The sequence below is a fragment of the Liolophura sinensis genome, chromosome 11 (assembly GCF_032854445.1).
Source record: "Liolophura sinensis isolate JHLJ2023 chromosome 11, CUHK_Ljap_v2, whole genome shotgun sequence".
Taxonomy (NCBI): domain Eukaryota; kingdom Metazoa; phylum Mollusca; class Polyplacophora; order Chitonida; family Chitonidae; genus Liolophura; species Liolophura sinensis.
The window spans coordinates 26,661,509-26,684,358 of record NC_088305.1 but is presented as its reverse complement, the minus strand read 5'-3'; the positions used below and the strand labels follow the sequence as shown (position 1 = coordinate 26,684,358).

The 22,850-nt window shown below is 39.5% G+C and overlaps 1 protein-coding gene across 5 annotated transcripts in view; it reads left to right on the top strand.

The window, feature by feature from the left end:
- The first annotated feature begins 15,420 nt into the window (after positions 1–15,420).
- The window catches only part of LOC135477942 (RNA-binding motif, single-stranded-interacting protein 1-like), a 127,323-nt gene continuing 119,893 nt past the window's right edge, over positions 15,421–22,850 (top strand). For all 5 annotated transcript variants that reach the window (XM_064758173.1, XM_064758172.1, XM_064758174.1 and 2 more), the window contains exons 1-2: positions 15,421–15,515; positions 16,130–16,354. In XM_064758173.1, coding sequence (XP_064614243.1) covers positions 15,474–15,515; positions 16,130–16,354 — 267 coding nt within the window. In that variant the 5' untranslated portion in view covers positions 15,421–15,473. The remainder of the gene's footprint in view (positions 15,516–16,129; positions 16,355–22,850) is intronic.

Sequence of the window (22,850 nt, the reverse complement as noted above, 5' to 3'; positions counted from 1 at the left end):
ACTGTGTACATATAAAGTGTATGTATATATATATTTGACATTCTAGAGCTTAGAGTATCTAATACATGTTGTTATTGTTGTTGTTCAGTCTTAACTGTCGATAACCTTTAAAGTGCGAAAGGAATACTCTCATAAAGAGCACAGAAATTGAAGTCTTCAACTAAAAAGCCTACATAAATAATAAAAAATATGCTACAAAAGCCTTTCACAAGAATTTCGCATCATGACAAAGCGAGAATCATAGCATGAGTTCGTTAAATGGTTACAACGGACGCAGTAAAGAAATATTTCTATGGCCACCTTTCCAATTGATGTTAAAACATTTCCATAAACAAATCTGACTGCTGTGAAATATACATGCGGGTCACCAGAAGAAGCTGATGAATGAAAAATGATGATTTTCTACTATTTTTCTGTTATCTCTAAGGATGGCTGAGTTGAACAGTTATCACAGCTGTAATGGTAATAAGGTCATAGTGTAAAGTGGAGCGGCCATCATTTTCATGGAACTGCAATGCATTTTTAGAGCTTGACTTTTATTACAGTGGTAATGGTAACTTGTTCAAAGTGTAAAGATGGATGTCTGGCATTATCATGGAACCGCTTTGCCTGAACTTGACTTTTATTACAGTTGTTATAGTAACATATTCAAAGTGTAAAGTGAAGTGTCGATCATTTTCATCGAACTGTATGGCTTTGTCTGAACTGGACTCTTATTACAGCTGTAACAGTAACTTGTTCAAAGTGTAAAGACGAATGTCAACCATTTTCATGGAACTGAACTAGATAGCTGTAGTTCTGCTTTTATTGCAGTTGTAATAGAAATATGTGTAAAGAAGAGTGTCCATCATTTTCATGGAGCTACATGGCTTTATCTGAACTGGACTTTTATTACAGTTGTAATAGTAACTTGTTCAAAATGTAAAGAGGAGTGTCCATGATTATCATGGAACTGTATGGCTTTGTTTGAGCTGGATTCTTATCACGGGTGTAACATTAACTTGTTTCAAGTGTAAAGAGGAGTGTCCGTAACCATTCTGGAACTACAATACATTGCTAGAGCTCTGCTTTTATTAGAATTGTAATAGTAAGTTGTCCAAAGTGTAAAGAGGAGTGTCCATCATCATCATGGAACTTTTGCAGAAACATAATTTATGAGTATTATTGTCCTTAGAGTAATATGTTCAAACTGTGAAACAACGTTTAGATCATTATCTTCGATCACCACAGTATTGCTTGAGCTAACTCCATATTACAGTTGTAATAGTGGCATGTTCAAACTGAGAAGCAACGTTTTGATCATGATCTTCGATCACCACAGTATTGCTTGAGCTAACTCCATATTACAGTTGTAATAGTGGCATGTTCAAACTGAGAAGCAACGTTTTGATCATGATCTTGGATCAGCATAGTATAATGTTTGAGCCATCTGCTTATTACAGCTGTAACAGTGGCATGTTCGAAGTGTGAAGAGTGTGTGTCTATCGCTATCATTGAACTGTATTATATAGTCTGAGCTGAACTTTGATGACAGTTGTAAGGTAATATCGTACTCAAGGCGAAAACTGGGTGGTCTATCATTATCATTGAAGTGCTAAGTTTTGTTTTCTAAGACGAGCGTTTATTACAGTTCTGTAATGAAATTTTTAAGGTGAAAAGAGGTGTTCCCATCACTATCACAGAACTTTGTCAGGGTCAAAAATTTTGACGCCGTTGTTACAGCCACATGTTCAGATGTGTGAAGTATTATATCAGTATATTGGAGCAACACAATTATCAGTGTTTACGTACAGAACGATTGTAAAACTTTTCCTGTTTTTGCATCACATGATTAGAGTAATGGCACCCAAAAACATCATAGGATTGTGAGCGGATAGGTTCTCTCTGTCATTTAACATTTGTCATTCGACTGTTTAACCAGTATAATATGGGTCTACACTCAAAAACGTATACTATTTAACTTTACTGAATATTCTGTTTTAAAATCTCCATGACATGGAGAATGCTCTAACTTATTCATCGGCACCTTCTCTGTTGTGAAATCAACTTAACAGTCCCTCAAAAATACCATCAACAAAGTTTTGATTTATGTGTAAATCTTTCACCAAAGTCGCGCAACCTGAGAAACAGTATAACCATACAGTGTTCAATAATCCAAGACATATCCAAGACAGTATCGATTACACTAGATGAATAACATACAGATAGTGCATGCTGTGAGGTGGGGCATCAGGAATTGCCAGGTCGAGAGAAGTGAATGTAACTTGTCAGCAGCTGACATTTCATTACTTTACGAACAGGCTGACGCCAGAGAGCTCTCAAAGGGAAATAACTCATGTAGAATAAACGCACCTGGTCATTGGATGTTGGCACGGGATCGTTGGATATTATCTCGTGATCGTGGGATTATACTTTCGGAGCGTGAAGTGCGTGGTCGTTGTACATCATGTTTTGCGGAATATCATGTGACCGTCTTTCGACCAATGGAAACCGAGAATTACAATATGCGGTATAATGATATTGCTGGTAGCATGCCTCTGCTATCAGCGGGGAAATATTCACTTTTCCTTCGATACGCCTGCATTTTCTAAACACATTCTATGGTAGGTCCCTGTAACCAACTAGCACCTCAACGATGAGCAACGATAAACATGAAACGATCTCAAAATATTTGGCGATGTTTGCGTATTAAACGATATTACGTCCGACGTAATAATTAACGAACGTACGGACAAGCAGAGAATTTATGTATCACCTGCATATATGTATATTTAGCATGTAAACCGAGGTGTTTGTCAAAGTAGTTTTTGTACCGTGCTCGACGTCATATTTGACAATATAAATATACATATATAGATTCTTACATTTTCTATCAGAATACCAGTGTAAAGAAAACAAAATGTAGCAAGGCGGGGTCGTGATTCTTATCTGGCGAATGGCGAGAAATACACGTGGACTGTGAAGAAGTTTTCAATAAAATGAAATATTGTGAAAGCGTTAGAAGAAATCTAGACTTTGTGTTGCTTTTGTTGATTTGCTGATTACTTTTTATATAAATGTTTATATGTTTAACTTATTATATCATTATTCTAGAACAAGACTCTCGGCAACTGTTTACATGCGTAGATTATGTGCTCTGTTCCGGGTACTATTGCCTATCAGCGCTATAGTACATGTACCTCTGTCTGTCCGTCCGTCAATCGGTCAGTCAGTCAAATGTTCAACATTCTATCTTCTAACATGAGCCGTTCAAGTATTTAACATCCTGTCTTCTAACATGAGCCGTTCAAGTGTTCAACATCCTATCTTCTAACATGAGCCGCTCAAGTGTTCAACATCCTGTCTTCTAACATGAGCCGTTCAAGTGTTTAATATCCTGTCTTCTAACATGGGCCGTTCAAGTGTTCAACTTCCTATCTTTTAACATGAGCCGTTCAAGTGTTCAACATCCTGTCTTCTAATATGAGTCGTTCTAATGTTCATCATCCTGTCTTCTAACATGAGCTGTTCAATTGTTCAACATCCTGTCTTCTAACATGAGCCGTTCAAGTGTTTAATATCCTGTCTTCTAACATGGGCCGTTCAAGTGTTCAACTTCCTATCTTTTAACATGAGCCGTTCAAGTGTTCAACATCCTGTCTTCTAATATGAGTCGTTCTAATGTTCATCATCCTGTCTTCTAACATGAGCTGTTCAATTGTTCAACATCCTGTCTTCTAACATGAGCTGTTCAAGTGTTCAACATCCTGTCTTCTAACATGAGCTGTTCAAGTGTTCAACATCCTGTCTTCTAACATGAGCTGTTCAATTGTTCAACTTCCTATCTTTTGACATGAGCCGTTCAAGTGTTCAACATTATGTCTTCTAACATGAGCCGTTAAAATGTTCAATATCCTGTCTTCTAACCTGAGCCGTTCAAATGTTCAACATCCTATATTTTAAGATCAGCCGTCCCATTAAAAAATCAGTTTATGTAACTGGCTTTTCCATCTGTGTGATCAAGAATATTAAAGAATATCTTGATGGTTAGGGTGCAAGAAACCTTGAGGCGTCTTGATTAAAGACCAGTACCTCACCGGCTATCGGACTATCGTCTTGACTTAAGGCTATATAGCTGACCCAGCGAAAGCTGGTTTAGAACTCTCCACCCTCCTGATCATTTTGCTATATATGTATAGTCACAGTGGCGGAGGCTCTTTGCATCCCTCGATAATCGACAGCCCTGCTTTGTCTGTGCCTGGTCGATTTATATTGTTTTAAGTTTATTGTATGTTAAATTTTTAACTGCACAGATTTTTCCTACAACAGTGGCGTAGTTTTGCGTTACCGAAATGTTTTACCAAACACGGCATTGAACCAGGATTGAACAATGTGGACCGAGCAAATTGATTGACTTCAAAGTGTTATTTGGGAAATAAATACGACCTTTGGTAAATTTCACCTGTTGGAATACTGCGTATGAGGGAAACATCTTTGTTGATTTAGCCAGCGACAATGCAAAACGCTCATTCGGCTCCAAATCCTGGTTCAGCTAAAGGACCGTACTTAGTTGTCATCATACTGTTCACCTGTTTATACTCAATATCTGTTGCATAGTTTGTACGCCTGTGCGCTCATATCTCTTCATGGAATTTTTTTTCATTGGTGTTTTACGGCCTATATGACAAAAGTGCACTGGAGTATGACGTTAGTCAGAAGGGGTCATTTTAACTACGTTTGATGCAAAAGACGAGAGCGCCTAAAGTTGGCAAATGGTCACACGTAACCTGTAAAATCCGTCCTCGTGTCAGTTCATCACAGTTTGGGTTTTGTGAGTGAGTGAATGCTTGGGGTTTAACGTCCTGCTTAACAATTTTTCAGTCATATGACGATGAAGGAGTCCTTAGTGTGTATGTGATGTGCCTCATTGTTGCAGTGCGGGTTTCCACCGCTCTTTTATCTAGTGCTGCTTCAATGAGACGATTCACCGAAGGTAAGTAAGCGGCCCCGCCCCAGCAATACTGATACGCACTATCCCTTAACGCTGAACGCCAAGGGAGAAAGTTACAACTTCCTCTTTCTTAAGGTCTTAGGTGTTACCCGACCCAGGAATGATCCTGGATTTACAGCACCCGAAGCGGACGCTCTACCAACTGTAGTATCGGGGCCGGTTGAGATTTTGTCTATCTGTTCTTGTTAATGCTTAAAAGGTAGCCATTTGTACATGAACCCCAGTACCTTGGCTTAAGCAGAACAGATCCAAGCAGAGGAAACATTTGCAACCCTTCCCAGTTCAGATACCTGTCCATCATTCTGGTCTTATCAGTCCAGGTTATGCCAAATAGCGCTGCCTGGATTCGAACTCGCGATTTCAGTGGTCAACTGCAAGTCGGCCACAACGAGAAAGGCCTTTAAGACGACTGATCCATTTTTAGAGGTACATGAATTTCGTTAACTTCTCTTGTATTATAAATTCCATATAACAATATAACATTGCAAATCGTTTCATACTTGTCAGCCGTGATCTCCAGAAACATCGGATAGAATTAGAGGCGCCATTGGCCCTGTATTCATATACCTGCTCCAATGTTCATTTAAGAAAAATTAAGATAATAATATTTGCAACAAATACAACTTTTATTACCGACAGTTCTGAAGAGGTAAGTCTTACAAAGGGAAAATAAACTACAGTAGGATTAAATTTTAATGCACAACCAAATAACACACGTGAATATGAAAACACCCGTTACCATTGGAAGGGGGATAACTCCTAGTGTTAACACTATCAACTGTGCAATAATGTGAAAGGCAAAATGCCCAAAAGGTTACATGAGCGAATAATTTTCATTAATATTTATCCGGGCATTTTGTCAATATCAACCCCAAAAATATATATCCCCTAACTTTCACGGGTTGCCATGCCATACCACCACATGTAGTTTGCGCATTTCTCAAAACATCAACCTGGTATTACCACATTAACACCAATTTATAGTTGTGGAGCTGAAGTCACACTAAACATTCTGTCACCTTGGTAACCTCCAGCGTATGTAACATTAGGCACAATTCTGGTATACATGTATTTAAAATATAGGTGCACAAAAACAGCTAATATAATTTCATTTGTGTGACAGAGAGGAATTAAAATAATTTTTTTTTTCTCTCCGGGTGTCATTGTCTCAGTGAAGCAGGGGTTGGGGAGGCACTGCTGGTGTGACTGGCAGCGTGGGGGCACGTGGAGCATGTGCTGTTCTGTGACAGGCGGGCGTTGGGATCCGTTTGGCAGCCCGTGTTTGTGGGGAAATTTGGTGAAATAAACAATATGATTCACTCTCGCCTGCAGTACCGACCGAAGTGCTGGCAAAACCTACCTTTTGTTTTTGATATTTCATTATGTGAACAGTAGTAATAAAATGGGTTTGTAAGGGTTAGGGGCCCAGATACTTTTTGTACGGGTTAGAGACCCAGATGTTTTTGTATGGGTTAGAGGCCCAGATGTTTTTGTACGGGTTAGAGGCCCAAGTGTTATTTGTGCGGGTTATTGACCGATATGTTTTGTACGGGTTAGAGGCCCAGTCATTTTACACGGATTTTTGTACAGGTTAGAGGCCCTGATGTTTTTTACAGCTTAGATGCCAAGATGTTTTGTACGGTGAGAGGACCAGTTGTGTTCATGTTAAGGGGATAAATGTGTATGCCTAGAGACGCAACTGTAGATTGTAGGCGTTCCGACTACTGACCTTCATCGGCAATATTGATAATATTAAATTCTCATTATTTGTTTTAAGACTTTTATTTTTTACTTTTGCATGCATTTGACCATATTGGTGCACAAAAGGCGATAGTATATATTCGTGTTACCTACCTTTTAAACGTTACATCCAACGCCACGGGTAAAAAGGTTTTATCAAGCAATTCAATAATATATTCCAATTTTCTACATCTAACTTTCTTTGTATTCTAATAGCCTTCAGGTGGAAAATAAACTTATACCCACATGTGTGGGCCTATGTACGGCTGGATATAAAGGATCTACTTATAAACCTATATCTAATGGATGGGCCTATTCACCGCTGAATATAAAGGATCTATTTGTAAACCTATATCTAATGGATGGGCTTATCTACGGCTGAATATAAAGGATCTACTTATAAACCTATATCTAATGGATGGGCCTATTCACCGCTGAATATAAAGGATCTATTTGTAAACCTATATCTAATGGATGGGCCTATTCACCGCTGAATATAAAGGATCTACTTATAAACCTATATCTAATGGATGGGCCTATTCACCATTGAATATAAAAGATCTACTTATAAACCTATATCTAATGGATGGGCCTATTCACCGCTGAATATAAAGGATCTGCTTATAAACCTATGTCTAATGGATGGGCCTATTCACCGTTGAATATAAAGGATCTACTTATAAACCTATGTCTAATGGATGGGCCTATTCACCGTTGAATATAAAAGATCTACTTATAAACCTATATCGCGTCTCTTGAAACCGATCGTTTTGACGAGCATTTGAATGGTATTATCGTTAATAAGGATAACACTTTCTGAATATAGCACAGATTCTAGTTAATGAATCTATATACTCCAATCAATCAATTGGAACTGCTGTTAAATTATGTACTGGAATTCTTTGCTAAAATCCCGACTCCATGCAACGTGTCACATACACCCAAGGTCTATAAATTGAATGACTTTATTCGAGTGAGTGAGTGAGTGCTTGGGGTATAGCCTAACGTCGCACTCGGCCTTTTTCGATGTTCGAAATGTGTTGTGTTGAAATATAATCAAAACCATGTACCGGTTCAGATGAATTCTCGTACTTTTATTTCTTCGATATTATTCTCGGGTCCTTCACTGGCTATCCGAGGGTCAAGTAACGCTTTTCAAGCCCTAAAACAACAGTTGAAGAAAACGAAATCATTCGGTAAGGACGTGCTAAGTCTCTTACATTAAAACACCCACATCGGACGTGACTGTTATCAAACGTTTTTAGACATTAAACTAAGAGGAAATGGGTCTATGCACCGCAGTTTCCTCCAGCATCCGAACTCTATGAATGAGTCACATCGTCAGCATGTGGGAAAGTTGATTCACAACGGTGAGGGATTGCCCTGGCTTGTGTTGTCAGCCCTGATTGGCTAAACCCGCCTGAACTAGGTCACGACAAAAACTCAACGAAACAATGTAGGTCAATTGCCTCGCGCGGTAAGCCAAACTTCGTTGAAGTCTCGGACGAATTTTAAATCTGTTTAATATTCTGCGCAATCGTGTAGCTAAGTGGTGTTTAACAATGAAACACTTGTAAAAAAAAGAAGCTCATAAGAAAGAGAAATGGGAGAAAGGGTTTGGACTACATTCACAGTTCTCTTTCCAGCTTCCGTTTTAACTGAAACTTTCCGCTACATCGTCAGCGTGTGTTGGGCACACACAGCTAGCAAAGCATGTGGAGAATGCGGGCGTTATTGAATCAACGCATTGTACGCGTGTCTGTCTGCCGCTGTCACCCCCAAACTGTATTTAATGGACTCATTTCGCATGATTAATTAGTATCTGAGTAATGCTAGGCCGAGACATGCATATCGCGTACACAGGGGGGATTATGATATGCACGACAATACCGCATAGGCCCTGTGTTTATACGGTTTGCCCAATATGAACAGTCGTAACTCGGGCTGTAGAGGTGCAATGCCATGTAAGGCCTCACTAAAGTAAAGTAGCGTTTAGTATGACTGGAAAGCTTCCCCGCGTATGTTCTGCAGTAAATTTGACCCGAAAGCTCAACATGCATTAGTGATTATGGAATCTGCATTCCTCACTGCGCTTCCTGGGTTAACACATAACACTATTACAGTAACTGCATTTAAACCAATTATGCATATGTGTATATGTACAAATGTTCCGGCAGTTAAAAGTAAAAAAAAAGGCTTTAAAAGTAGGAAGATAAGGTTTATCAGCTGGACGGCTGTTTTGTAAATTATGCTTAACCATACTTTCATTTGTTCTTGTTTTTATTTATTTTTTTATTTTTTTATTTATTTATTTATTTATTTATTTATTTATTTATTTGATTGGTGTTTTACACCGTACTCAACAATATATCCCTTATATGACGGCGGCCAGCTTTATGGTGGGAGGAAGCCGGACAGAGTGTTATTCTTCAAAGAGAGTAGAATGCATTGAAAATATTGAATTTTGCGGTGGGCTTTACAAGCCATATAGAACCAGTCCTTAAGTACATTATAACTACCAGAAGAAGCCCTTAAAGTTGTAATGGCTAGATCTTATTACCCAATATTAATTAAGTTACGTTCACAAAAACTGTTCGCATGTAGTTGAATATAAAGGACAAAATGTGACGTCATGGAGAGCGCTCTGCCACTGAATGGTAAATACAATATAAAACATAGGGCCCTTCTTTGAATTTGAACATTGTATTTATTTATTTATTTATTTATTTATTTATTTATTTATTTATTTGATTGGTGTTTTAAGCCGTACTCAAGAATATTTCACTTATACGACGGCGGCCAGCATTATGGTGGGAAAAAACCCAGGCAGAGCCCAAGGGAAACCCACGACCATCCGTAGGTTGCTGAAAGACCGCTGCAGCTTTAAGCCAGGGAATTTGTCAGATACCGGCACCTAGTGATGACCGGTCATTCCTCTCTTGGTATACTTTGGTTTTCTCCGGCCATAAACTTGACCGTCGTCTACTGAGTGATGAACTCTTGGCTCAACTGAATCAAAATTTATACGCTGTTATTTCTTGGAAGTGATTTCACAAACCATACTCGATATCTGGACATATCGACCGCACCTCCTCGATGATAAAATGGAATGCTCGAAGAAAATCTGTAATTCTATGCCTGCCTTTTGTAGTGAATTGTAATAGCATACATGCATGATACACCCGACGACGATGTGATTTGAAATGCATTTGCATTATTCATGCAGTGGCTGTGAGCCGTCCACTATCGCCATAGATCTGTGTCAGCATTTATATTGTGTTGCGGGGAAGAATTTTATGATTTCATCAGATTTTGTAGCCTGAGATAAAATCGTGTTAAAAAAAAAAAAAAAAAGCTGCTGCTCGTACCAAGAAGATTGTTGCAAATTTCGTCCGAGTTCTCGCAGCGTACTTAGGCATATTTCACATTTACGATGGCGGCCAACATTTTATGGTGAAAGGAAACCGGGTATAGAGCGTACGTGTGTATGCTTCCGGTCTTACATCGTACTTAACAATTTCAAAGCCATATGACAGCGAGGAGTCACAAGGGGTGTGTACATAAATATATTCTGTGTCTTCTGGAGGCAGGGCGACTTCATGCCGCTAAAGAGCTGGCGCCACTGAAGTATCATGCTGAAGACACCAGACATGACACCCATCCAGTAACATTATACTGAGATCGGTTCAACCAGTCTTGTTTCTTTGCTTTATCTCTCAGGGAAGCAGCAACAAGGGCCATTTTAAGCTGTAGAAACAGCCATTCAAAATAAGCGCAATAAACACATTATTTATTTGTTTATTTATTGAATTGTTGTGTAACGCCACACCCTAAAATTTGCTCATTTCCTTGGCAGACATTCCCATGGCAGACACATGTCATAGGAGACGGCCGGTGGGGAAGCCAACACGAACATGAACTCACAGGGATCGCATGGACATGAGGCCATTGGGTTATTGTGCTGCGCTAGCATTCTGACCACCAAGCCCTTTCTTATATTGTTGGGGGAATTGAAGAAACAATAGTCATGTTGTAATTAACGATATCCAAAAAAGGTGCTCTTTTAATTATGGTTATGGTTTGACGTTTATGCAAAGAAAAGTTGAGAAAAGAAAAAAGAAATCTCAATGTCTGAATGTGCCGTCGAGCGAGACCATTGTCCTTAATCTAAGTATACGTGTATGATATAATACATGATATATTTGCCTCTTTCACCTGTCAATCACTTATTAATTCTTTTATATTACATTATCTGGAGCAACTCTATTGTCCATGCACTTTGACATGCAAGCACGCGATGACCGCAAGTCTGACTTCCATATATAAGTGTTACATATATACACATTTGATTGATTAACGTAATAAGATATCAAAAAGTCCATCGTCACGTTCATACATATAGTTTCTTTCATAATTAGCAAATGTTCCTTTGAGTAGTAAGAATTAAGAATTAAGGTATAAAACCTATTTACATATTGGTCTTTTTCACTTACAAGCCATATATATGTGCATTTTTTTTTGCATATTCTTAATTCCCACAATTCCCACAATATTACGTCAAGCGGCTATATATACAGCAGATTTTCGGCAAAAAATCATACATATTCGCTGATGAAATAAAATTTTCTCCATATCATCTTAACTTCCAGGACAAGACCGCTACACCGACTCTTGCCCATGCAGTTTCTATTACCCATAATCGCCATACCCTTTAGTATGGGTGGAGGAAACTGGAGTGTCCGGAGTAAACCACGGACCTTTGGCAAGCTACTCACGAATTTTATGGTGTGTGATGTACAGATATATGAACGCCATATTGAACGCATGGTGGAAGACAAGTGGACTTCCACAAACGTTAGACTGCAAAAACCGCCGCACGAGCGTCGTCGGCCGCTTTCTGCCAGCGTCGAAATTCCCTGTCCAAGGCCGGGATTGAACCCGCACCTTGTGTATTCTAGTGACTGAAAGGCAATACAGCAGAAAACCCCAAACAAATAGAAATATCCTAAAATATGTGGTTTCTCATAACAGCGCGATTTCTTGGAGGCCCAAAATCTGTCTGAAATTACAATACAATTTCGCCACAATTTACTCCAATTTGAATCCCTTGTGCAGGACGAAAGACACTTCTATATCAGATTAAATACATTTAAAGAATTAAGCATTTTGTATAATACTCAAAGGCAACACATATATGTACACGTATATTACAGAAATGCTGACTCACTGAAGTAAGATTTAATATACCACACCGGTATAAATTGACCCGCTTCATAGATGTGTAAATTCTTCATAAATTCTGCATGAGGACACTCGTTGGCTGTTTCGTGTGGAGGTGTGCCAGGTGCTTGGGGGAAGTGCTGTGGTTTACTTTATAAAGACACTATAATGATTTCTTTACCCAGGAAATTATCCCCTTCGTGTAAGAGAAAACCTCTTGATTGTCTTAAAATAACTACAGGCAGTTCCATGTGTACATAAATATACATGTTTTTATATGTCGTATGATTCAGTACTGAACAGTTTTCAATGATGTCGCTCTAATCCCGATGTCCCACGTGGACAGCTTATCACGCTTGTAAAATAGTTTGGTAAAATAACAGATAACAATTTTCGTTAAATATAGGATTTTACTTACCTACCACATCTATTTGCATAAAAAGCCATAAGCCTGGATTTTGACAAAATCATACAGTTAATAAATTAATCAAGCACGAAGTATTTCAACCTAAAACTCGAAAACACTACATGGTGGGCGGTCAATAAAAAGTAACTATACTGCATTAATATAAAAATGCTGGCACATATAGTGTATTCATAAGCATATAAAAGTGTAACAGGCGAAAGTTTTGATCCGAATTACTTGTAGACTATGTACTTGGTTAGAAATTTTTAGATTCTTATACATGGGGTTGACGAAATCCAAATGCCCGGTCTACTCCGCTGCGATTCACGACTGGGTACACGAGTCAAGGTCATCACAAATTAACGTTTGGGAACAATTAAAAATCGTCCTTGACAAACGGGCTGACGTTGTCGTTTCTTATAAGATATGAACTTATAAATATGTCGATTAAAATGAAGTCTATAATTACAAGTTCAAGTTGCATAATCTCGTTATAGATATATCTGTACGGTACATCATAAAATCACAGATTACATCACGCACTATTTAAGGGTGTTCTTGGACTGGCACATCAGGGCAAAAAGAATTCAAGTTTGTTGTACTTGGTCTTCGCTTCAGAGGCGTGCGAATATTTGAAAAAGAATACGACCTTATAAGCAGAGCGAGCCGTAATCAAAATAGACTAGTCCGGTTCACCTGATCACGAATGCATTTTTTTTCTTGCAATATTAGATAACCAACTCAGTATATTCCCTGCAAGTATGCACTTATATATCACTGTATCTCGTGTGCATGGGAATATATATATAGACAGGCCTTAATAAAGGCAATGTTTGTAACAAATGCATTAGAGAAATTTTAACCTAATTATATAAGTAAACATTTATTGGTAATTTTTTTTTTACAATATGATAGTCTAAATTTCTGCTACAGTATATAAGAAATGAAAGACAGGGGAGACCGCCTAAGTTCATCCCATTATACATGTATGTAGAAAAAAATGAGGTTGTGAGTTCAAATCCTGCATCTGACCTCCAATTTGCTCCGTCAATAATCTGGTTGCCATCATACATGTTAAACACTTTCGACAATGGAGTAAAACAGGACGCACTATTTCATGCAATTATGTACAGAGATCGTTTGTTCAAAACTGGTTTAAGACTTAATACTTCAACATAACTTTAAATCAAGTCTTCGATTTTGTACTTACCCAAATTCTGTGCCAGTATAATAAATAACATAAAATAATAAACAACTAAAACTACTGTTGTTATACTTTCATTTTGGAGAACTCCATTAGCTGCTGAGTTTGGCTGGTATTTTAAATATAAAATATGTCCAAATACCAGTATTATAGCTAATACACTTTCGAACAGGTGGGCTCAGAAGACATAGAGGCGAGTGTATGATCCTACAAAAATTGTTGTCAACAAGCTTCTCGTGTTATTGTATAAGATGGTAGAAGATTTCTTGGTGAAGCGTATTCACCAAGTATTTTAAATTTTTGCCGTTGTTAACCATGCATTGTTACGTTGTATATGGAAAATGCCCCGTCGTGGCTTTTTAGAACGTGATGATGCAAGACATTTATGTTAAAACGATGAACAGTTTCGTGTCGTTGTTGATGAACCATGGCCTCTTTGATCTCAAAATGTTCGAAAAAAAAAAACCCCAAAAAAACAATGGAACCAAGACATGGCATGTAGAGCTATAATTATATAGGCTGTTCAGATTTGTGCGGGATATTATACCGCCAAACGTGAACAATAAATCTGCAGGCAAAATAACAGAAAAAATGTAACAAAATCATCTCCATCTCTGATCTTCTCTAATAACTTTCACTTTCAGTTTCTGATCAAGGATCTTTGCAGTTCACATTTGAACTCGGAGCTCGTGTGTCTCGTGCAGGCGATCAACCTTACTTGTCAAGTTCACGTCTAACCCCTAACATGCAGTCTAACTTTTCCCCGAGGACCGTTTGTCTGCCACCTGTGTATATTCGTGAGTGACTTACAAAATGTCAATGCTTCTCCACGAGCGTTGAAATATCTCCCACCAATGAATCCTTTCTCCTTTCTTTAAGTGAAACAGTATCTTGAATATGGGGTTAAATAAAATGCATGTAATCAAGTAAATAAAGGAACAAAATCATGCGACGAATACTTAATACGTCTTCTTCCGAGAACCTGAATCGCCAAAGGCCGATATGTATAAGGTATCTCATTAAACTTGCGTTATCCTATTTTTAACATGCGGATATATATTTACGTCCCACATATATGCACATATATACATATTATAAGAGTATGCATGCATGGGCAGACTGATATCATGTTAATCATTTGAGCTGCATATAATAACACTCCTTAAAATATTGCAATTAAACATTGATTGATTGATATTGGTGTTGCACACCGCTCCCTTTTCAATTGCATTTAATGACATCCTGCACAAACTGCACAAATATGCCATTTTTTTTTTCTTTCTTTTTAATTTAATACATGTTGATTTTTTTCGGCTAATAAAGCAACAGCAGCCTACTGAAACTAGTGTTTTCTGATCTCCATTGTGTTATTCATAAAAAAATTGAAATAACAAAATAAATAAACAAATTACAGTTGAACAGGTACACGTATGCATGGTCAGAACAGAGAAAGTTTAGAACATTGCATAAGGTGGGATAAGGTATCCACAAATACATGTAATATCTTTGGTGGAAAATATACTGAAAACATACCGTTCAAAAAAACTCAGGAATGGTCTATACACATGCCAGGGGTGAAACATCAGGGCCTATTGTTCAACATCTTTCATTAAATTCATAAATAACACTGAGATATGCATATGTCGTTGTGTTTTAGTTCAGCAAAATATAAAGAATGCCATCTTTATATAGTGCGATAATGTTAGATTTAATACGAGCGCGCTTTACTTCGTTCGTAAAGCGAGCACCAACCTTTTTATTCTTACTAGGTGAAAGCGCGCGTCAACCAGAGCACGTGCTAACCGAGTGAATCGCTCGGCGTGGCCTGAAGCGAAAGAGGGCCGCGGTCTGCTGGTGGTAGAAAGTTTACGTTCGCGAGGGGGCCTGATTTTTTGTAGTTTTCTAAATTAAATATGCAGTCAAGTGGCGTGGAGGCACCCTCAAGTGGACAGAAGGTTAGTACGGACTTGGTAACGGGTGGGGTGGGGCACAGGAAGATCTGTTAGGGTGGGGTAATGGGCAGAGAGTTGTGCGCGATTGAGCGGTTGACAGATTCGAGAGCTGCGACATGTTGACTAGTCCGAGGCGGGACTCGAGGATTTATAAATATACTTGTATACAACTCTCTCCTGTGTTATAACATTAGCGTGGTGGCTTGGGTTGAACGGCATCTAAAGAGGAAATAGAAATTTGGCCTTCTTAGTCCCGCTATGATGTCTTTTTTTTCTGTGATGAATGAATGAAGGAATAATGTTATTCTAGCCAGTGCACATACATACACTGTGTAGTGCAGGGCTCATTGTGTGTGTTCATTATGTTTGGTTTATAGCATAGGGGGCCTGTAGTACTGAAAATGAAAACCACTGGTGGCTTACACAAGCTAGGCCTATCTACTGCACGAAATCTTTACTGTTGATGAACATGTTCGTGGCGGCCACTTGCCAGCGTAGCTAGCTTGTCCAGTACAGGCCGAAGACACATGTGTCTGCAATCTACCGTTAATTATCCATATAGAAGCCTCCCCTAGCCATTCTAGTGAGCATCCCGTGTGTCGTGTTGTGTTGTACAGGAGCCCGAGACCTCGGTTCCGGATTCCCCGCCGACGGCGAGCGCGTCAGAGTCCCCGGTAAATGGTGAGGGTTTCCCCGCTGAGAACGGCGAGACGACCCGGCCTGCTCCTAACCCCGACGTGCCCGACCCCCCAGCGCAACAAAACGGGCGGGACAGCGACTCGGAGTCTTTCGCTTCACAGGACAGACGGCACAACTACACCGACAGAGAGGACGATTTAAAGGTGGGTGCTGCATAGAGAACATGTAAGCATGTTTTAGAGGCGCCGAGGGCTAAGTTTTATGGGTAGAGAAGCTGTATTGTGCAACAAACGATCATATAGAGCAATTATGTCGTATGGCAGATGTGTGATACTGGTTCTGATAGCATGTCATGCAAAATACATGAATCTAGTTTGGTAGGCAAAGGTACATGTACAGGTTAACAGAGGTGGTGTCGGGGGGTGCCAAGCATGTCATATCTCCTCACCCCCACCCACCCACCCACCCCACACACACTCACACACACCCACCCCACACACACTCACACACACCCACCCCACACACACTCACACACACACAATTATAATTAGGCTTAAACAGTTATAAAAAGGAAGGGGCATATGTTTGATTTTCGAATAGACATGCATGCTTATGTTTGAATACATGCATAGTACATGATTTAGTGGCGCGTTGAGTCATTGTTATAGTTCCCCATTTTACTAACTGAAAATCATTTAGACTGCATGTCAGGTTTTCTGAGGGTTCAACAGCGACTGCTGCCGATAGGGATTCCTCGGACTCTCATTCATTTTCTGTTCTCGCACGCTTGTCTGCTACCCTATCCTTCTCCTCCTTTCTGCCCCACCTTATTCCCCGTACGCTGACAATGTTCTACCGCATCTGGAGATTTTCTGTGGGTACAGGAGAGATCAAATCAGGGACAGGTGTCATTACCTATTTAGGTAGGCCTTAACTACGCTGTGGTAGGCAAGAGTTCAATTCCAACTCCGGTCTTATTTATCAGTTATTACACCACATCGAGGTAAAATCCATTGATCATGTGCATTAATTCTACTGCATTTACATCCATCATATAGGTGAAATATTCCTGAGTACAGCGTAAAACACCAATCAAACACTGTTCTCTGACATCTTGAATTGTTTGTAAAGAAGATAACGGGATAATGGCTAGCTCCACTATAGAGTGGAGCTGCCAATGAGTTTCACCATTTGTAAAAGTATAGTTGAGTTCCAGTCGAACATCCCACGACCATCTTGGTTGCACAGTCTGCGTGTGGTGATCAAGTCATCCATGTTCGTACCCTGGCCAATCCCCCGAGCATCAAGGATATGAGTGTCATGGTACATGTACCAGCGTGGACATAGAGCCACCTGGTGATTTTACAACATTAGCTGTGCAGCATTACCTGTCTAACATGTACAAATACACAGTGTGATTTAGATGCGTGGAAATTTTGTCATTGCATGATGGCAGCGTCACTCACTTAGGGGAGGATAGATATGCTGTAAAAAGCAGGTGAATTCTGATCAGAATGCCAGGGCTATTCACACATAATGGGCTGATTATTGGCGTGGAATAGCATGGGGGTGGCGTTAAAGGGGGATCATTGTAGCCATATAATGTCCCAACTACAGGCCTGTAATATGCTCTGTTGCCAGACAACTGGTCAGTGAAAAGTGATGTAACCCATTAGCCAATAAACAGTCTGCACAAGCAAATTTCCATGGCAAATAAGTACAAATTTTCATTGGTCAAAATGGAGGTCTTCATTTGGTTGTCTTCATTAATATTCATATAGGTTTAACACATGGAGGCTGGATGTCGACTAACGACTCTGGCACTTCCAACAAAATAAAAACTGTTTCAGGAATACCTGACAGCAGCTATCATCCAAAAGTGAACGATGATGTAATCTCCATACTTAAAACCTAATCTCTGCCAACATATTTGGTTAAGTTTGGCCTGTTTTCATCTCTCTGTGGCATTTCTTTTAGTCTCTGTAACTTGACAGCAAGATGTTACGGCTTACGATGTTACAATCGTTTCCCGCTAGACATTCTGGATTATGTTAGTTAGCTAAATGTATCAGTGTTGTGAGATCTTTGAGCAGAAGTATTAAACGGATCTCAGGCTATGGGCGTCTGCATGAGGAGAGCACTAGATCAGTCATTATTGACAGTGTTTGTAGGAAGTAAACAACCACAAAATATTTATGCTCAAAAGGATATGAACATCAGTATTTTGATGTAAACAGAAGATCGAGTGTGGACATCGTAGACGTACTTATGCTACTTCATATTTGAGTCGTTTATGTTTTCTGTACTCCTGTAGACAAAGAACCTTTGTGAGATATTCAGCCTTGTGTTTTGGGTCATTGATGGAAAGGGAGACAATTTGAGTTATTTTGCGTACATGTGTAAAGCTATCATCCATTGCACTCCTTCAGCTGTGGGATGAACGGTACACTTCCCAAACAATTGTGTGTTTAAAAAAGGTGGAAATTAGGAAAGATAATTTTGTTATTCGTTGCTAGAGATGACCACAGAGAATGATTTCATGTGCATGTGTGGCTGTGGGCTGTTGTAAAGACGACATTGCTGTCATGTGGTCGAGTGACACCATTTCATTGAAGGATTTCCTTTTCAAAACGACCAGCTCCCCGATAGCATAGTTGGTAGAGCATTGGCTTTGGGAGGCGGTAGATCCAGGGTCAATCCTGGATCGAGTCACACCTAAGACCTTAAAAGAGGAAGTTGTATCTTCCTGGCTTGGCATTCAGCATGAAAGGGATTGTACAATGCACTCTAAGGATTCGCGTGTGCTGTCCTTAACATGTCAAAGCTGTGTGCTCTGAAAACATGTTTCCTGAAATCCTTCAGTAATTCTTACTTCACATCAATTAGTTATTCATGGATAATAAATACCATAATGTTACAAGTAACACAAATGTGTCTGTTATATCTGCAGCAAGCCAAACTTCGGTAGCCGCCATTTTCAATTTCAGTCGGCTGTGTCACAATTAACACAAATGTGTCTGTTACGTCGGCAGCAAACCAAACTTCGGTAGCCGCCATTTTCAATTTCAGTTGGCCGTGTCACAATTAACACAAATGTGTCTGTTACATCGGCAGCAAGCCAAACTTCGGTAGCCGCCATTTTCAATTTCAGTTGGCCGTGTCACAATTAACACAAATGTGTCTGTTACATCGGCAGCAAGCCAAACTTCGGTAACCGCCATTTTCAATTTCAGTTGGCCATGTCACAATTAACACAAATGTGTCTGTTACATCGGCAGCAAGCCAAACTTTGGTAACCGCCATTTTCAATTTCAGTCGGCTGTGTCACAATTAACACAAATGTGTCTGTTACATCGGCAGCAAGCCAAACTTCGGTAACCGCCATTTTCACTTTCAATCGGCTGTGTCACAATTAACACAAATGTGTCTGTTACATCGGCAGCAAGCCAAACTTCGGTAACCGCCATTTTCAGTTTCAGTTGGCCGTGTCACAATTAACACAAATGTGTCTGTTACATCGGCAGCAAGCCAAACTTCGGTAACCACCATTTTCAATTTCAGTCGGCCGTGTCACAATTAACACAAATGTGTCTGTTACATCGGCAGCAAGCCAAACTTCGGTAACCGCCATTTTCAATTTCAGTCGGCCGTGTCACAATTAACACAAATGTGTCTGTTACATCAGCAGCAAGCCAAACTTTGGTAACCGCCATTTTCAATTTCAGTCGGCCGTGTCACAATTAACACAAATGTGTCAGCGGTCGCTGTGAGTTTAAGTCCAGCTCATGCTGGCTTCCTATCCGGCCATACATGGGAAGGTCTGCCAGCAACCTGTGGATGGTCGTGGGTTTCCCTCAGGCTGTACCTGGTGTCCTCCCACCATAATGGTGGCCGCCTTTGTATAAGTGAAATATTCTTGAGTACAGTATAAAACACCAATCAAGTAAATAAATAAATTGTACAGAGCTAACATGAACCTTGTCTTTAAAACTTTTCAAAGGTATCAATAAGTTGGATAGGTAATTCTGGTGCGCACGATCGAGATATCATCACTGTGGGACAAACAAACCCACGTGCACATTTTAAGGCATTATGACCCTCAGCACTCAAGTCCTTAAGGGTGCAGTATCTTGTCCACATAACACTGGTTTCAGTGAAATCTTTTAGCAACATATTGTTTGTTTAATGGACTGGTGTGTCGTGCTGTGCTCAGTAATTTTTTCGCTAGTATACTGCAACAGTGTTTATCCTCCAGGCTCTGCCAGGTTTGCTCCCACCATAAGGCTGGTCCTCGTCATATAAGTGAAATATTCTTGAGTACCGCGTAAAACACCAGTCAAGTAAATAAATAAGTAAATAAAACAGCAGTCAGGTTTATGGGTGAAGGAAACCAGACTGCCTGGACTAAACCACTGACCTTTGACATGACAAACCTCTAAACTTACAGCTAAAGTCAATTTAGCAAGAGCTGGATTTGAACTCACAACCTTGTCGGTCAAGGGCCTGGCAGCTGCAGCAAGCCTGTGCTTTAACTGCCTGAGCTACATGTAGCAAGGCCCCTGGACTTTAAACTGGGGATAGGGGTTCAGGTACAGTATATGTAATATGAATTACACACGGACCATGACAGCGGGGAGTACTGGTACCCATATAAAAGTGCAAGCATTATTTATTCTTTGACCTATTGTTAATTGTGGGGCACATGTTAGCCCTCTACCCCCGGCCCCTACCTCAGTCATATATTAGCCTGCTTGTCCCTGCTTGGACTCGACACTCTGCGTGTAGGTGGAGGTTTACATGAGAAAAGCCCCTTAGCTAGTGCGCCTGCTGCGTGAACAATGCTGGTGGGGGCATGATAGCATGTTAGCATGTGCCATGCACCCAGGCATGACTGGCTGGCAGACTGGCATTTTGACGGAGGTATGCATATACTACACAGTGGGGGTAGTGTCATAGCTTTCCTCTAGGGAAACGCACTAAGCACTAAACTGGTAATATTTATGAGTGTTGTGGTGTAATACTGTACATATAGTGTGTGAGGCTCCTAATGTGACCTGGACGCTAATAAATTTCAGTGCATATGTGCATCTTTTTTGTACACATGATGATCATGTAAGTGGATCTCCGTATGAAGTGTGATATGGGAACTGTACAATGGCTCTGACCTAGGTTTGTCAGTACACTCACATGTACATGTATAGTGTCTATATGTCTTTATTATTACATCTACATAAATACTCCCTGAATAATTAAATGTAAACAGTAGTTCAGGGATCAAGATCATGCTGCAATCACCTGCCCAAGTAACTGTAAATATAAGTGTATTTTTTTCACTTGTATTTCATATTTGTAACTCAAAACACTGTCAGCATAAGGTGCAAACATCTGTTGTGTTATTATGCCCAAATGAATTGACATTTACAGATATGGGTAATATACTCAAGTTGTAATGCATGTAATGTCTTGGTTTGTGATATATGAATGCTGGTTGTAAGTCTAAATGCCTGTGGTGTATTACAACATACAGGTATCGACATGACATATATTTTAACATTACAGGTATTGACATGACATATATATTAACATTACAGGTGTTGACTTTTTAAATGCGAGCTCTTCAGGTGAAGAGTGTGAAAATTTTTTGTTGTAAAATGGAAATCAAAATGATGACCAATAGTTTTGGTGCCAAAAAGTTCTTTGGCACTATTAAAACCAGCTTTAGATAATGCCCTGCAGATTTCTTCCTTCATTTTCTTATGTTTTCTAGAACTTACCATATACTATAGCACAGGACATATTTCTGTGGGAGCTGTTATGTCAGCAGCTAATCTCATACTGGTTTAATTATCATTGTGCAATATTCCAATTTGTTGCCCGGCACCATGGGACAGTAGCGTCCACTTTAGCACCAGATGTGAGGCACATATGGTCTGTGTGCAGTTCATTGGCTGCTATAGCATTTATAGTGCACAGTACACGCTCTATATAACGTTGCATTGAATGTGCAAAGTCTAGCTTAATAAGTCATTTGTTCCTGATGTTAATCTATATGTCCATCTACTGTAATTGTTCAACCCTTTCACATGTTTGCAAGGTGTTTATTCCAGCATATTCTGAAGGCATCGTTGTGTTTAGTCTGGTACAATTATACGAAATTTGCCAACTCAACCTATGCAGTGTTGTCTCCAAAATCAAATTAAAATGTTGAATGTTGATCTTTCATATGCGAGAAAGTTGAGGGTACTTGCTCTGTTTCACCACCCCTCATTCCCTGTGGTACTTCTCCCTCATTCTCTCAGAAGGTACAACTTTTGTACTTAATGTTGTAGTATTACATGTATGTCTATATTGTAAGTCATACCTCTAGTCTCCACCAGCACATATTTCATAAGCTCACACTTAAGCAGGTTAGACTTCTTTTATGTGCCTGGATCTAATTATAGTTCAGGTCAGTTTGTTCATGTTTTGAAATAATGCAAATCCGCTCTTTCAAAATTTGTCTTACTCATTAGCGCATTTATGGGAAAAATAACTGCACCTTTATTTTAATGACGTAGGTGACATATTTGAGGTTGAGACACTAACAGTCAATTTTTCAACAATTAGGTTTTTTAAGCGAATGTGAAAATTGTAGCATTCTTTTTTCCTGTTTTTTTTTTTTTTTTTTGCTCTTTGCTTGTTTGCTCTTTAGTAGGCATT